General features: G+C 33.7%; 4 protein-coding genes across 8 annotated transcripts; 3 read left to right on the top strand and 1 right to left on the bottom strand.

Moving 5' to 3' along the window:
• Nucleotides 1-4,839: 4,839 nt before the first annotated feature.
• LOC126756100 (uncharacterized) lies at nucleotides 4,840-5,481 on the top strand. Its single transcript, XM_050468935.1, has 2 exons — nucleotides 4,840-5,309; nucleotides 5,382-5,481. The coding sequence occupies exons 1-2, from the start codon at nucleotides 5,033-5,035 to the stop codon at nucleotides 5,459-5,461; spliced, it is 357 nt and encodes a 118-aa protein (XP_050324892.1). The 5' UTR covers nucleotides 4,840-5,032; the 3' UTR covers nucleotides 5,462-5,481.
• Nucleotides 5,450-7,584, top strand: LOC126756093 (UBX domain-containing protein 6). The gene is made up of 7 exons (XM_050468923.1): nucleotides 5,450-5,543; nucleotides 5,643-6,113; nucleotides 6,165-6,259; nucleotides 6,327-6,750; nucleotides 6,810-6,958; nucleotides 7,017-7,159; nucleotides 7,232-7,584. Exons 1-6 carry the CDS (start codon nucleotides 5,490-5,492, stop codon nucleotides 7,126-7,128), a joined length of 1,305 nt encoding a protein of 434 aa, XP_050324880.1. The 5' UTR covers nucleotides 5,450-5,489; the 3' UTR covers nucleotides 7,129-7,159; nucleotides 7,232-7,584.
• Nucleotides 7,585-7,674: 90 nt separating this feature from the next.
• LOC126756090 (CWF19-like protein 1 homolog) lies at nucleotides 7,675-10,144 on the top strand. The gene is made up of 10 exons (XM_050468919.1): nucleotides 7,675-7,827; nucleotides 7,878-8,044; nucleotides 8,098-8,199; nucleotides 8,301-8,533; nucleotides 8,713-8,813; nucleotides 8,868-9,081; nucleotides 9,160-9,280; nucleotides 9,346-9,674; nucleotides 9,736-9,893; nucleotides 9,957-10,144. The coding sequence occupies exons 1-10, from the start codon at nucleotides 7,808-7,810 to the stop codon at nucleotides 10,093-10,095; spliced, it is 1,584 nt and encodes a 527-aa protein (XP_050324876.1). The 5' UTR covers nucleotides 7,675-7,807; the 3' UTR covers nucleotides 10,096-10,144.
• Nucleotides 10,145-10,228: 84 nt separating this feature from the next.
• On the bottom strand, nucleotides 10,229-16,022 carry LOC126756094 (farnesyl pyrophosphate synthase-like). Of its 5 annotated transcripts, none has more exons than XM_050468926.1 (8): nucleotides 15,285-16,022; nucleotides 14,947-15,169; nucleotides 13,044-13,135; nucleotides 12,257-12,327; nucleotides 12,038-12,178; nucleotides 10,854-11,215; nucleotides 10,570-10,796; nucleotides 10,229-10,469 (listed from the first exon to the last, which is right to left on the bottom strand). In XM_050468926.1, the coding sequence occupies exons 2-8, from the start codon at nucleotides 15,153-15,155 to the stop codon at nucleotides 10,285-10,287; spliced, it is 1,287 nt and encodes a 428-aa protein (XP_050324883.1). In that variant the 5' UTR covers nucleotides 15,156-15,169; nucleotides 15,285-16,022; the 3' UTR covers nucleotides 10,229-10,284. The 5 variants fall into 5 exon arrangements, with proteins under 5 accessions (XP_050324883.1, XP_050324881.1, XP_050324884.1 ...); XM_050468924.1 differs by having other exon boundaries at nucleotides 15,295-16,022; XM_050468927.1 differs by having other exon boundaries at nucleotides 15,417-16,022.
• Between the last annotated feature and the right edge of the window lie 16 nt (nucleotides 16,023-16,038).

Genomic DNA, 16,038 nt, shown 5'->3' with positions numbered 1-16,038 from the left:
AAACGCAGCTCACTTTGTAGCCAGGTTAGGCGGTGACTTCTAACCACAACAACACCAAAGAGTGATTAAATTAAACGCTAACGTCGGTTAAGCATCCGTTTACTCGTTTATCCATTTGCCATTTACAGTCTAGAGATCGACGCGCAGAACATAAAGCACACCCATCCGCGCTCAACGCTTCGCAGCAATGCGCCAACAATGCCTCCTATTGTGCGATGTGCGTTGATGGTTGATGTGTAGTAGTGTACAAGTATGTATGTGTGGGGGAGAGGAAACAGGAAAGTGGCGTCTTTTGACATTTTACCCATTTACCTTTTCCGCATTTAAGGTATTAAAGTGCTTCCGTTAGGTTGATTCCATTGAATACTCCGCAAGTTCACAACGAGATATGTATGTATGTACATCTACTTATTTTGGACTTCCGAAGTGTTGGAACTCGTTTTCTCAATTGTTTAATTAAAACGGTATGCTCATTGTACTATATTGAAAAATTGAACTTTCCTGTTGTGTTCTAAAGTCAAATGTAGGCTCGGCCCGTCCGCCACTAGGTGTTATTTTACAACTGCCCACTTCTATTGGCTTGATGTTTTCGAGAAAAGGAAGTGACTCAACTAAAAATCATTTATGCAACTTATGTATTTAAGTGGATTTTCTTAAGTCACAAGCCCTATTGATTTATTTCCTTTTCAAGTGCTCTGTTTTACAAACATTTACTTCAAGATAACCATTATTTTCAGTTCACTTCGGTATATCTATGTATACATGTTCCTCGTATTACACTTTTGTATGCAGGCGTACAAACATTGCACTCCTATTAAACAATAACTGTTAATTAAGAACCAATTCTAAAATGTAATATTACATAATATCAATCAATGTCAATATTCAAAATATTTACTTTAGTTTCGACCAGTTCCAACCATTAATTTTAATTGTAGCCTCAAAGTCATGAGTGTTGGGAAAGCTTACCAGCACCACCAAGAAAATGTGTTGATTACTTTGATACAATCGCTCTCGAATAATATAATGAACAAAATATTGGACATTTCATATATTCATACTTTAGATTATGTACTAGAGATCAACACGATTAAGTAACATAATAATGTATCAGTACTGCAGTATTTGTATAAATTTGTTGTCTTTGCTTGTTAATATCAACTCAACGATTGTTGCAGGTCTCTTTAATTTAACCTCTACAACAATCGCACATACATTTATTAATCTTATAGCTTTATTGTCAACAGAGAAAGTAAATGAACGGAGGTGATTTGCTTAACTGTTTTTATAGCGTTGAACTGTTTACATATGCGCTCTAATAGCTTTGAAAATGACACCATTCCGGGGCATTAATTATGCTTGAGAATATGCATGGGTCGTGCTGTCAGACTGACATCCATGATATGCGGAAAGGAAATAGGAAAACAAATACTAGAACATTGATAAGGGCTAACCTAGGACGTTTTAGTGATTTACTTTTAACAGTTTCTCGAATGTAAATCGGTACTATTCGATAGATACATATGTATGTTTGTACCTATATACTGATAATAGTGATTATAATAATCACACAAAGCCTCATATATTTCTAGACAGATATCCCAAATACATATGTATGCGAAACACATATTAATCTGTATGTAAAGTGTTTAATTGAGAGTACTTTCATTTATTATTTTAAAAACAACTTATACAAGCGTTCCCACAGCAGAAAGTAATCATAGGCTCCCACGGCGTTTTGCCGTTCCGATGGGAAAATTTGTTGCCTTAAGTATACAAAAAGTACAATAAACATGAAAGAAGACATTCTACGACTTCACATGATGGTAGTTGAACTCATTTGCACAAGATATTTGTTTCGAAATCAGCGAATGGAAACATTTTCAGAACCATAACCTTTGTTTATATACGTTATATATGTATTATATAATTACATATAAAGGGTGATCCATTTTGAGGTTCCCTACTTTTTTAAAGAAAAAGCACAGAAACTTCAAACTTAATGGAAAATGTTTATTATCATTCCAAAGAACATGCTTTGGCATTTATTTTTTGAAAATTATCTCTTTCAAATGTTGGCCGCGCCTACGTCTCGGTCTACTTTTCGGTAACCAGTTGAAATGCTCGGTAACTGGCGAATAACAAGCATAATGTTTTGCTCCAAAGCTTGAATCGAAGCGTGGTTGTCGGTATAGGCTTTAGACTTTACATAGCCCCACAAGAAAAAGTCTAACGGTATGACGTCACACGATCTTGGTAGCCAATCGGGTCGCCGAGATCACGAGATTCAATTCCAGGCATCAAATAGTCGTTTATTATGGCGCGATAATGGTCGCCATTGACGGTTAAGTTCTCACCGACATAAGTTTTGAAGAAATATAGACCAATGATTCCACCGGTTCTTTAGTTGTGAAACGTTCGCATACATATCAATTAGCGGTCAGCAATTACCCTTATTTCCTTATAAAGTAGATATACATACCTAGTATCTTTACAAATTCGAATGTTGCCGTTTTGCGATTCCGGTTAGTTAGCTTAATCCTAAAATGGGGCACTTACGAAAACATCTGCTTCGCTTGTTACCAGAAAATAGTCCAGTCATTTAAGCTTAAATTAGGTAAGAATCTCGTAATTCGATATACCCATTTACATACATATACATACATATGTCTGTAAATACTTGTATATTGACACCCTAAAGTTGTCTCAAAACCTACATATGGTAGGTATGAAGAAGCCAAAAAGGAGGAGTCGGAGTCCGAGGAAGACGACAACATGGGTTTCGGTCTCTTCGACTAAACAACTCAACACTAAAGTTGGTATGCCCTACCATATATAGGTTTTGAGACAACTTTAGGGTGTCAATATACGAGTACAAGTATTTACAGACTTATAAATGGGTATATCGAATTCCGAGGTGAATTTACTATAATGACTGGACTAAAAGTTTTTTTATCAAATGTACTTCTTGTATTTATATAACAGATTTGCTCTTCACTGCATTACATGATATCGGCGCATATAAATGAATATGCGAATGCGTGTACATATATGAGTGTGTGTTGCCGCATTGACTTCAAAGTCAACAGCTATTTTAAATACCTTGAGCGGGCAGCCTTGACTTTCGTTGTATTAAATAAATTTGGGAAAAAACAACTTTAAATAAGCTGAGAGAGACAAATAAGAGCAAAAGGAGAAACTTCAACAGAAAAAACAGACAAAACAAGTTATTTCGCTAGCTATTCGCATAGCTTAGCTGCATTCATGCATATGTACATACATAGTATGTATGTATGAATTTAGGCACAAGGTAAACGCGGAGGGTAAAAGTAATATTCGAGAAAGGAAATATAAAATGTACCACCATGCGAAAAGTGCAGAATTGGATTATTTTCTACATTCGTGCAACAGCAGAGTATCTTCGTTTAATTCGTCAAATAACTAATATTAGTTCTCGTATAATTTTTACATTATTCTACATATGTACATAGTGTATGTATGTACATACATATGTATATATATGTATATTATACTAACAAGAGTATAAAAATAGATAAAAGTTTTGCGATCATCGATATAGTATTTCGATCATTAGAGGAAAATACCACTTTATGCGATTTGCAATGTATAGTATATCGCTTCTAAATCTCACAAGCTGGACTTCGACTGAGCAAAGCTCCCATAGAGACAGCTCCAACTGAAGAATGAATACGAAGCGATAATACGGCAAGACACTTAACAAGTTTTTCAGGTTCAGTAAAGTGCAGTGTACACAACTCCAACTGTTGCTGCATCACAGTCACCAGTCGTAGTGTTGCGTTATTGCGGCTGAGTGTGCTTTGCAAAAATCTAGGTCTTGTATTTTGACTCCAGTGTTGCTGTCACCCCTTCAACGGAGATAAGAATGTGTGGCAGACACGCCAGGTTTCAGCGGAATGTTAATTGTGCTAAGGCGAAGTGGAAAGTTATCTATTTAGTTGTCTCTGTATGTACATAAAAGTGTATTTAATGGATGCTTTCTAAAAATTGAAGTAAAAATTAGGAAAAAAAAAAATTGTTTTAATTTCTATAACTCTATATAGTCTATAAGTCTCTCTAATTCGAAGTTTTTTTGGGGGTTATGGTGGCTCGAAAAAGGAAGCTCAAATATATTTTCATTTGCACACGGCTTTACATTTGTAAACTGATGAGATAAATTATGTTAACTGAATTCGACAACAGTTTTTGACCAATGTTTCTCTGTAAGCAACAGGAAAATTCCGAATTCAATTTATACATGAGGAGCGGATGGCTGGTTAAATAATCACTCTACTTCGCCTCGGTCTTAAATCTTGAATCTAATGCATAATCAGAGTTGAAATTAATTCGAGGAGAATCATAAAGTTACCGTTTACATTTTTTCCAAAGTTTCATTTTCTCATTTATTTGCATATTACTACATATTAAGAAAAAACATTACGGTAAATTGCCTACCACGGACAATATGCAGTCGTCATCTGCACTGTTGCTTCGAGGAGATTGTCAGGATAACAATTATTGCCTGTGGAGACAGTGTTCAAATCTATTCAAATGTTTGTCTTGAAAACTGTAATCATAACACAATTGCAAACTAAGCCAATGATGAATGTTTGATGTATTCCAAAAAAGGAGACAATTCCGTGTTTTTAGAATGTTCGGACATTTGAATTTTGACAAGATTGCTTACATTATTCTTTTGTTTTTCGTTTTTTTTCTTTCTTCTTTTCACAGCGGCCTTATTGCAGTTTCGGACGACAAAGTAAATTATTGACAAGTGTGATAAAAATTTATACTACGGCAGCACTGTCCTAAATCAGAAAACAGCTGCGAAAAAATTATGACAATTCATTGAATTAGTATTTTTCAGAATTTTTCAGCAAAGATAATATTGCTTTAAGAATAAGTCTTTGTGAACTTCAAAAGTTAATTTCAATTAATTCCATATCCATTATTAGTACTGTGGTTGTTGTATCTATCAAGTTCACAGAGAATATTTGGAAAGCGATCACACCAAATGAATGTCGATGCTTTTCAGCAGTCGCTAAATCAATCGCTGCAAGCCCTTGCATTAAAGTTAGAACTATTTGTGGGCGTGGCGGTGCAGACAGTAGTTTCAATACAGCAAGAATTCTCTGAAACAACTAGCAATTGGCGTAGTCCTATTGAGTTTTCAGCGCTGCAGCTAACTCTGCTAAAAGTGCTGCTGGTTTTGTTACTAGGTACTGCGGGACTCATCGCGTATTCGTGGCGTGTTTACGGAAAAGTAATAACTGAAAAATTTGTTCGGCCTAGTAAGTAAAAAAATATATAACTGTTTATAATTGAGTAGTTAAAATAAAGCACACTATTTATAATTGTCCTAGGCACTCTCAAGGAAATTGAGGAGCTCAAGTTATCCGTCGCCAAATTAAAATTGCCTAAAGAGCATTCACCTAGAATATAAAGGATCTACTTGGTTGAAAGTAACGAAAATGTCGAAAATCAAAAAGTTCTTCTCTAGGAAAAAGGAGGAAGCAGCATTTAAGGTTTATAAATATATTAATCGATTTTAGTATACAATTCACAAATAAATTGTATCTTATCAATCTTATGGAAGCTGCCCACTAATTTCTGTTCTATTGCAGTTAAAACTAGGTGGCGGAATGGGACAAGGCCGAACCTTAAACGCTGCACCATCGACTCCGAACAGTTCAAACTCTAAATCCGGGAATGTCTATGTGCCACCCAAACGACAAGAAATGAGTTCGGAGGCACGTCAAGCAGCAACAGCAGCACTAGCTCGTATAGAGAAGAGAGAGACGAAAGATTTCAATACCTCTCTGGCAGCTATCAAAGCTCAAGCGAAACGGGAGTTGGAAGCCGAACAAAAACTGCGGACAGAAGAGCTGAGCGTTTCTTCGGGGCCGTCAAGCACCACGACAAAAAGGAATATGGCCTGCGAGGGAGTATTTTTTCGATGCCCGTTAATTAGTGACGAAATTTTATCCAGGAAAGAGTGGAAAATTAAAATAAAAGAGTTTCTATATCAACAATTGGAATCAGAGCGAGCATTGACTGCGTGTTTGATAATATGCAACTGTAACACACGTGAAAAGGTTTGAACATATAAACTTTTGGATTGAATTTGTCTAACCCGTAATATCTAGGCTGATGATTGCATACAAACACTTTCAAAATATCTTGAGAACATATATAACCATCCCGAGGAAGAGAAATACTATAAAATTAGAATGTCCAATAAGTATGTTTTGGTTGTTACTTGTAATGAATTTATTCATTCCACATTTTCATTTCCAAATTAATTTCAGAATTTTTAGCGAGAAAGTTCGTTATGTAGAGGGAGCTTTGGATTTTCTGCTTGCAGCTGGTTTCCGTGAGATTGATATCGATGGTGAACCATTTCTCGTTTGGTCTAAAGAAAACGTTGAAAATGATTATGATTTGCCAATCTTGCTTGATGCTTTGAAGAATGCTGAAACTATACAACTGGATTTAGACAGAAACATTATAGTTCTAATGCCTTCTCAGGCTCGAAGTGCAGAGTTGCCTGATGATTTCTATCGAATCTCTCCAGCTGAAATCAAACGTGAACAACAGTTACGCAGTGAAGCTATTGAAAACTCGCAAGTATTACGAACAAAGGCAATGCGAGAACGTGAGGAACAACGTAATTTGCGTTTATATCGTTTCGCATTGATGAGAGTTAAATTCCCAAATGGTATTTATATTCAGGTGACCGAGCGACAGCACATATAAATAAACAATTGTACTAATTTCTTTTATTTTTGTAGGGCACCTTTAATGTCTATGATAAAATTAGAGATATATATGAATTTGTGCAATCGTGTCTTATCGACGAAAATTTGGATTTTAATTTAGTTACTACAAATGGTGTTAAATTCACTGATGAAGATATGGAAAAGACTTTATATGACTTGCGGTAATTAAAAATATTTATATTAAACTTTTTAAAATTTATAGACTTTTGTCATTTATAGACTCATTCCAAACATTGTGTTGCTGTTTACGATTCCTGGCGCAACCACCTCATTGGTAGCTGATACGAATTTTTTGAAAGAAGAATTCTTGATGTTGGTGCAAAAGATGTAAAATTAAATTTTTCAAAATATTAGTACAGCTTGTAAGTCTAAGCGATCATTGTAGATTTTAATTTTTATTTAGTTGCTATTTCGATTATTTTATGTTTTTACAGATTTAAGAAAATGTTATATCTATGACTGCGTGGGATATTGTTCGATAAGATTTTTGTGACGCGGCACATCACAGTTTCCTTTTCTCAAAATGGCAAAAACCCAACAAATCACGACTCCCGAAACTCCAATCCATTGAAACATTTAGCATGAAAACTAACGCAAAGTTTCGATTAGTTTCGTCAATTTGATCTTAAAAATTCGTAGAAATTTGATTGATTTAATCGATAGTTGATTTGCAAAGTGTAATTCCAACACTAAATTCAGCAAACAATTATTGAATTTTTTGAATATTAACTTTGACTATTGTGAAATATTGCAGAACAAATATATATGATTTGTATTAGTCACCTAATATTGCACTTTTTTGTGTGTAATTATGCATTAAGATGTATGATGATATGAATCATCTATTCTTAAATCGATACAAGAGTCATATCCATAACTAAGTTTCTTGTGCGGAGGGCTTAAGGCATGCAAGTTATCGTCTTGTATTGGAGTTGGCACCCCTATTGAATTATCAGCTGTTTAGCTGTCAAAACGAAACAAATGGCTTTTATTTTTGTGTTTGTAATAAAATGGATTCAAAAATTAGAATGTAAGTAAATTTTTAATTCTCAGAGAGTAAATTAAACAAGTTTCTAATAGACTTATAGTTGGCGATGTACGTGGCCGATTTCGACAGCTTTTCCAACGCGTGGAAAGTATAAACAAAAAAGCCGGCCCTTTCGAAATCATATTTTGTGTTGGGGAGTTTTTTGGTACAGTAGAGCAAAATGATGAACTGATTGCTTACAAAAATGGAAATAAATTGGGTAACATTTAATAAATCAATAAGATTTAAAATTACAACATAGTTTATTTACAGTGCACGTACCTACGTATATTCTTGGGCCCTGCTCAAAAGAAACAGTAAATTTTTACAATGACATAGAAAATTGTGAAATATGTGTTAATTTGACTTACTTGGGTAAGGAAATATCCTTGTTTTGGTTGTAAAATTATAGAATATTTCCAAATGTTATCGAAGCACGTTATTGTAAGGAAAAGCTTAATTGTGTGCTTATACAGGTAAACGAGGATTATATACTCTCACCTCGGGTGTTAAAGTAGCTTACTTAAGTGGGCTGGAGAAGGTTGATGGCTACAATCCTATTGAAAATGAAAAACATATTTTCTTTGACAAAGATGACATATTATCTATTTGTAATTCATGTGTTGTAAGTAAATCGTCTGCCTCCGATTATAAAGGTGTCGACATTCTGCTCACCTCTCAATGGCCATATGGGATACACGAAGATCATGTAAGTAAAGTTGAAACATTCATACATATGTAAATAAACTTTTAATTATAGTTTGTAATTTTGTAAAATGTATCAAATCAATTTTTCTGCTTTTAACTTAATACAATCAGACGAATATAATGTTAGCATGAGTTTAATCAGTTAGCATGCTACTCTTCTTTTGACAATTAACTTTGCAGAAAAATGCTTCAAAGATGATCTCATTTTTATGTAAAGAAATCAAACCCCGCTACCATTTTTGTGGCCTCAACAACAAGTATTACGAGCCATCTCCTTTTAGGTATTATCCTAACTTTGATCTAAGTGCACACATTTTTAATATTCTCTATTTTAGAATACCATCTGACCAGCTAACTCAATTAGAACTTTGCACTCGTTTTATCTCTTTGGCGGAGGTGGGCAATGTTGCTAAGGAAAAATATATTTATGCTCTAAGCTTAACGCCAGTGGAGAAAATGCGTGTTTTGGAGTTGATACAAAAAACGACGAATGAAACTAAATGCCCGTTCGTTGGTATGAATTTCCCCGTTTTCACAGGAGATGACAGGGTAATGACACTTACGTAAACTATAAATATATTTGAAAATGAGCTCAATTAGTTATAATACATATATATTCAATTACAGCAATCAGAATGTAAACAATATTTCTATGACATGAATAAGGGTGGAGATGATATTCGAAAGCGGTCTGGTGGTAGTAGCCAACGTCCTGAGAAACGCGCACGAATTATGAATATAGATCAAGGTAAATTAAGCCAAACATAGTCGTTTTCATCTGGTGCAATTAATATAAAATATAATTTTTTTTAGAAAAATGTTGGTTCTGTTTATCATCATCCGATGTAGAAAAACATTTAGTTATTTCGATTGGAGATAATTTTTATTTAGCTTTAGCTAAAGGACCAATCAACGAATTCCACGTTCTTATTATGTCCATAACTCACATTTCTTCAGCATCGCTCCTATCTGATGACGATTGGAAGGAATTGTCAAAATTCAAAAATACGCTACGTGACTTCTTTCAATCGTATGGGCAAGTTGTTTGTTTTACTGAACGTCACTACAAGTCGTCGCATTTGCAAATCAATGCGTTAGGTATTGATGAAGGTTATGCGTGGAAGATCAAACATGCGTTCGAAGTAAATATACTTAAATTAACTGTGAAAGATATTAAAAGAAAATTATATTTTTTTGTTTTAGGATAAAGCTGAGGAATTCAATTTACAACTCGAAACTCTACCGGCCCTTACATCATCGCAAATGCTTCCGCAACAAGGACCCTATTTTGTAGCGGAATTGCCGGATAAAAGCACGTTGATTACTCGTCAAATGAAACATTTTCCACTTCATTTTGCACGGTATTTTCCTGTTTTAAGGTTTATTATCGCGTAATGTACTAATTTATTCTATACTAATTTCAGTGACGTCTTTTGCTCGGAAAACTTACTCAATTGTGACGAAAAAGTAGATTGGAAAGATTGCAAATTAAACAAAGATGAGGAAATTGAAATGGTAAAAAATTTCCGTAAAAAATTTCAAAAGTACGATTTTACCCTTTAAGTTTAATACAGTTTTTTTAAGTGAAATATAATCGACAATTTCTAATAAATTGATGCATTTTTTTACGAATATTTCCATTTTTTGGTAATTGGTAATTGACACATTCATTTAAAATAATTTGTGTGTATATGTCTATAGTCTAATAGCGATTTTTAATGAATAGTTTTGGAGTATTAAATTTGATTTAAATTACTTAATTCCTCTATTGGAGACATAATTAAGACATTCTAAAAACATTTCACGTAACATCTGAACCGGCGTTTGATCAATTTGCATTTTGATTCTATTGCATATTTTTACTTCGAACTGGGCACACAAGGTGGGCAGTCCAACCTCCTCGTAGAGCTTTCGAACACGATTAATTTTTTCCGGATCTGAAATGTGTAAAATGTAATATAAATTAAAACATGAAGTACATTATGAAACAAGTAGTGAACAATGTATTATGTTCTTACTAATATTACCACAACTTACCTTTCTGTCCGTAGCACTCCTCCATAATAGCCCTTTGTTCTGAATCCGCTAATTCCATGCACTTCACCGCCAGCCAAGAACACTTGTTGGATTCAATATCTGTGCCGATTTTACCAGTGAAATCCGGATTTCCAAATGAATCAAGAAAATCATTTTGAACTTGAGCGTAGTATCCTAACTCAAATGTAATTTTTTGACATTCTTCAAATATCTTTGGGTCCTTGACGCTGGAAATACAAAATACGGTGATGTCAAATTATTTGTTTTGTCGGCTCTCTGCTCACCCCGCCAAAAGCAAACCAGCCGCTACTGGTAAATAAAAAAAGTTGCTGGCGGCTTTATTCCTCACAACTGAATTCAATGTGTCCATATCGAACGAGTTCACGTGCCTTGTACTAACAATCACGTCCGTTGACTGACCGCAAATACATTTGAAAATGCATTCAAAAAATAACTCGAACAAATCAACATAACAATCCAAATGGCTAGAATGCTTTCTGAGAAGTTCGAAGATGGAATTCTCAAGCAATATAGAATCGTGTATGACATTCAAACCCACTCCATCCAATTTGTACCAACACACTTTCCCACGACGCGTGGTGCTGTTGTCCACTACATCATCGGTAATGAAGGCTAAAACATGGGCCTTCCGAACAAATAAAAAACATACGAAGCGAAATTTTTACGACCAAGCTCTCTATTTGTTATAACGTCTTTGACCTTAGAGATAATATTACAAAACCCTCAGTTATATATTTGATTGAGACTGAAAAGACGTGGCTATATGGCATACTAATGCTCCCACTGTATTTACAGTTAAATTGCCAGTGATTTTCTTTAAAATAAACAAAACATTTTGAGTAATGGAGTAGGTTCCATGTTGGAAAATACTTGGAATACGATAATAAAGTAAATTGATCATTTTTGAGGTTAGGAGTGAGAGTTAGGCCTAGAGCGATTTCATCTTTTTAGATATTAAGCTAAAATATGCTCAAGAATAAAATTCCTCTCATTGCCGTTGTGATATTTTACGTTCCTACCAAAATATACGTTCTAAATTGATTATTGTCATTTAAATGGCGTGGAGCACTTTCACCAGTCTCGAACATAACCGTTAATTTGGTCATTATTCGATTTCGCCCGTTTTCATCCACTAAGTTTTATCGAGTTATTTCAATTCTTATTCGAGTTATCGTTTGCAAGGGCAGACGGACGAACTGACAGAAACCCTTTCCTTAGCACTGCAATCTTTTAAAGCAATTATAATTTGTTTTCCTTTGTTTGAAGACAGAATTTTAGAATTTTTCAAAAGGATCGGAGAAGACGAAACTAGATACCGATCGGATTTTTGTAGTACAACTATATGTAGTGACCAAAACGCGGAATTATTAAAATGAAATAAAATGTATCTTTCGTGAATATTTAGTTTGAAAAAGGAGTTTTTGCTTGGATCTTGCAGTATACATACTATTTCAATGCACCAGCCAAGTATTTGTGCTAGTTTAATTTTTTCTGATGTGAGTTCCGGTTCTTGTACCATACTCTTATATGTCAATACGGGGATTATACCATGCTTCCCGTTTGAAAGTTGTAAATTGTACTCCAGAGTCTATGAAAAATAAAGTAAATTATAACTGTCATTAACTGAGCTAATTCATTCATTGCTTGATTTTTTTATTTCCCTTGCCTTTCTGAAGCTTTCCACCAAATCGTTGCATTGGTATCTTTCCAATATCTCAATAAGGTCATTAACAATGTCTAAAAATAAAAGAAAATACTGGTTTTATAATTGATTTTTTCTCCTAAAAGATGTTTGTAATATCTAAAATTAATCGATTTAGATATACGGGTATATATTCCCAACCAATCTGTGGAGGTTCGTATTGAAGATGGACGAAATCGGTTTACTGCCACAGCAACACAATGCCGTTAAGCGAAAACCATAGTAAAATGGCATGTCCTCATCCTATACCTCCAAATCAATTTCAACCAAAATTTGCGCATAACATTATCTTGACATCTTTATGTTAAGTGTAAAGGGCGAAATCAAACTACTACCACAAATGTCTACTTTCCATCTATCTCCATTCATTTTATAGTATATTTGCTCCAAAAAAATTAAACCCAAATAATCGAAATCAGACCATAACTTTTTAAGCCCTCAGATACAGATATACAGATTTTTATGGGTAGCTCAGAGAACGTTTTTTCCTGACAACAATATACCCTTGTGTAAAAGTAGGTATTTCTCCTAGGCCCATACACCTAATATATAAAGATCTTCCGGCTGACTGTATAGCATATATGTATATTCCAATCAATCTGTGAGATGTCTTATTGAAATTCAGATAACACCTTTTCCTTTCTTAATAATGTTTCTGCATGCTGCAAATGAATAAAATCGGGTAAATATTCTCCCATATTTCATATAATGTTATACATTTTATTTACAAATACTTCTCTTATGGATATACCTGGATAAACTGTCATATATTCACGGATCTCATGTTGTGTCGAAAAGTGATTTGACTTTGATACAATGTGATTCCCCAATGATGATGATGCCCTGAAGGTAAGAATTATTATAAATGAATTAAAATATATATTGTTTATTGAATATGGGGTATTCCATACCAAATCGACCACTTTTGAACCCGACCCCTTTAGATTTTGCTGAAACTTATCCATCCTTTTCTACCCTTTGAAAACCATTTTTGAGAATTTTTTCAAAATTTTTTCAAAATTTTTTGTCCAACTTCACAAAAGTTAAGAATTTTTCAAAAATGTGTAAATTTATTTAAAGAAAAATTGTCAAATTTTCAAAAATGAAAAATATACAAAAAATATATAAAAAAATCGACCCACTCCGGGATTAGCAAGGATTGTTGTCAAATTAATTGAAGTTTTTTTTTAAGGAAAAAACAAAAAAAAAATGGCGAACTTCCAAAAAAAAAATTACGACTTTTCTTAAAAAAACCGATTATTTTATATAATTGATCGTGTTAAATTTTTTTCGTGTATTTTTTCGAAAAGTTCATTCAAAAACAAAAATTGAAAAAAAAGATCCCCAAAAGTCAATTTCTACAAGAGTTATGGCTATTTGAAAATAAAAAAGCCATTTTTTTGAAAAATTCATAACTATTTTGAAGTTGGACAAAAAATTTTGAAAAAATTCTCAAAAATGTTTTTCAAAGTGTAGAAAAGGATAGATAAGTTTCAGCAAAATCTAAAGGGGTCGGGTTCAAAAGTGGTTGATTTGGTATGGAATACCCCATATATACAATAATATACAGACAATAATCCGACAATAATCGATAGAAATATATAATATAGCGGGACATGAAAGAATTTTCCTCCTGATTGGCCTTGTTAATTTCTAACCAGCTTTGGTCGAGTTGGATTTAATTGTTTCTTGGAAGTTGGCAAAAATTCTTAAAAAATTAAAGCAGCCTTCTACTTCTTCAATTTATTTTGGCGGCTTGTCTCTTCACCTGATGAAAATATTAAAAAAGTGGATATGGTGCTTGAAAATCGTCAGGCAAAGGCCGATCGAATGATTTTGTTAGATATTTAGGGTATGAAAAGCGTTTTTGCTCGATTCGTCCCGATAAAGCTGATTTTTTTTTCAAAAAGAATTATGAGTGAGTGAGTGACATGCAAACAAGTCTGCAATCATCGGAATGGAGGGGAAAAAATGAGCCGAACTATAAAAACCACGCCAAAGCCACTCAAGAATCAAGGTATGGAGATAAATTAAAATTCGCCGAAGAATACTGATGAATAGCTAAATATTTTTAAATATATATGTACACGCTTTGCTCCTTTTGAACCCTATTTAGGAAAATTTATAAATGTTCAACGTTTGAAGCTGAGCCGATTTAGCATTGTCCGTCTGTCCGTCTGAATACACGCAAACTAGCAAAACCCTGAGTTGCACCCGTCCTATACTAACCATGAAACGGAATACGCTGATATCGAACTGTCATGCCAACTGACCGTTAAACCCAAGTCCTTTTTTATTTGAAAGGGTATCTTCACGAAGTTTTTGGATTATCATCCAAGGCATTGCTACAGTCTCTGAACAAACTGTTTATCTCGAACTTTTAAAGCGTACGGGTATAACTTCCACACTAAAAATCAAGTCATAGATCTTATTATGCTACAACAATTATGCGCCTGTGAATGTTTTTTTTTTCTTATTTTTATAGTAGGAGGAAGACTGCGGGACTTTAATCCGCTAAACCTAACCTACTCCCATCTTATGTCTCTCCCACGGGAACACTGGACAAAGTATTACTTCATGCCTCAGAAGGGTACTATAGTTTCTGTGTAGCTAAAGTTAAGGTTTTTCTTGTTTTTGGTCAATTTAGCACTTACCGTTTTAATATTACGAAATACTGGGTTTCATTCAAATTAAATCTTAATGGAGTACCACCAGCACCAACTCCGAACATGCAACGGTATTGTGAGAATAGACGAAATGGAAATCGGATTTCGTTTTTTTCGATATTATTACCGCATTTTCCAACTATGCCAGCAGTTGTACTCGTACGTATCGGCAAAATTTTACGAATTATAGAAAACATTACCGAGAGTTTAGCTAAAAATTAACGAGAGTTTAATTAAATGTGACACAACTCAGAATAGTAGAGGATTACACAAACAAATAACTTATGTAACCTCAATCAAGCAATTGATAACCGTAATACTTCAACCTTTATTTACATATATTTATATTTTAGAATTATTGAAATTATTTTGAAAATTTTTCACTTGTTATATTCTTAAAGCATAAGTTTAATAAATAGTAAAACCCCGAACTCTAAAGATGGAGATCGATATTCTACTTTACGCAGATACTTATAAACTTAGCCACATCAAATAGAAATAATATACTTGTAGATGCGGTTTCTTAAATGGCTTTGTGCAAAGTAATTTTATATTTCGACCGGAATCAGATGCTGATGCGACGTGCGTGTAGAGCCCACCTAAAACGGAATACATCTGTTTACTTATTTTAAAGCAAAAACGATCTAGCTTATCCGACTCGTGCACTCGGTTTGCATTGACATACATTTAGTAGAAACTTTCAAATTCTTTCAATTTTAAATCTGACCCTCTGATAACATTAGCGCTAAGCTTTTTCATTTTCTAAAAAGTCAGAAATGATATTCATTTAGAGGATAGTAACAATCTAGTTTAGAATTACATTCATGAACACATACATACTCATGAATATGTTTAATATAAAGTTAGGAATGAAGGCAGTTGCAGATGATTTAGTCCTTCAATAATATATTTATATAAAAATAAAATAAAATTATATGTATTATGAAAAGGCCGTATACATATATGGGATTAAATTACTGGAAAAATTAACTCATCCATTCATTATTTTTACCGAATTAAGTTCAGAGAAAGATTGCCCACTTTCATATGTAATCGGAAATTTTTGGTTTAAATAAATAT

Source organism: Bactrocera neohumeralis, chromosome 4, assembly GCF_024586455.1.
Source record: "Bactrocera neohumeralis isolate Rockhampton chromosome 4, APGP_CSIRO_Bneo_wtdbg2-racon-allhic-juicebox.fasta_v2, whole genome shotgun sequence".
Classification (NCBI taxonomy): domain Eukaryota; kingdom Metazoa; phylum Arthropoda; class Insecta; order Diptera; family Tephritidae; genus Bactrocera; species Bactrocera neohumeralis.
This window is presented reverse-complemented; position numbering and strand designations above follow the sequence as displayed.

Excerpts from the sequence above, each read along its gene's own strand:
- LOC126756093 (XM_050468923.1), top strand. The coding sequence starts at position 5,490 with ATGTCGAAAATCAAAAAGTTCTTCTCTAGGAAAAAGGAGGAAGCAGCA. Across the intron at positions 5,544-5,642 it reads AGGAGGAAGCAGCATTTAAG|TTAAAACTAGGTGGCGGAAT; the intron begins GTTTATAAATAT and ends GTTCTATTGCAG. Across the intron at positions 6,751-6,809 it reads CAAATGGTATTTATATTCAG|GGCACCTTTAATGTCTATGA; the intron begins GTGACCGAGCGA and ends TTATTTTTGTAG.
- LOC126756094 (XM_050468926.1), bottom strand. The coding sequence starts at position 15,155 with ATGTTTTCTATAATTCGTAAAATTTTGCCGATACGTACGAGTACAACT. Across the intron at positions 12,179-12,256 it reads TGGTGGAAAGCTTCAGAAAG|ACTCTGGAGTACAATTTACA; the intron begins GCAAGGGAAATA and ends TATTTTTCATAG. Across the intron at positions 11,216-12,037 it reads TTGGCTGGTGCATTGAAATA|GCCCATGTTTTAGCCTTCAT; the intron begins GTATGTATACTG and ends TTTGTTCGGAAG.
- LOC126756100 (XM_050468935.1), top strand. The coding sequence starts at position 5,033 with ATGAATGTCGATGCTTTTCAGCAGTCGCTAAATCAATCGCTGCAAGCC. Across the intron at positions 5,310-5,381 it reads TGAAAAATTTGTTCGGCCTA|GCACTCTCAAGGAAATTGAG; the intron begins GTAAGTAAAAAA and ends TAATTGTCCTAG.
- LOC126756090 (XM_050468919.1), top strand. The coding sequence starts at position 7,808 with ATGGATTCAAAAATTAGAAT. Across the intron at positions 9,082-9,159 it reads TTTTCACAGGAGATGACAGG|CAATCAGAATGTAAACAATA; the intron begins GTAATGACACTT and ends ATTCAATTACAG. Across the intron at positions 9,675-9,735 it reads AGATCAAACATGCGTTCGAA|GATAAAGCTGAGGAATTCAA; the intron begins GTAAATATACTT and ends TTTTTGTTTTAG.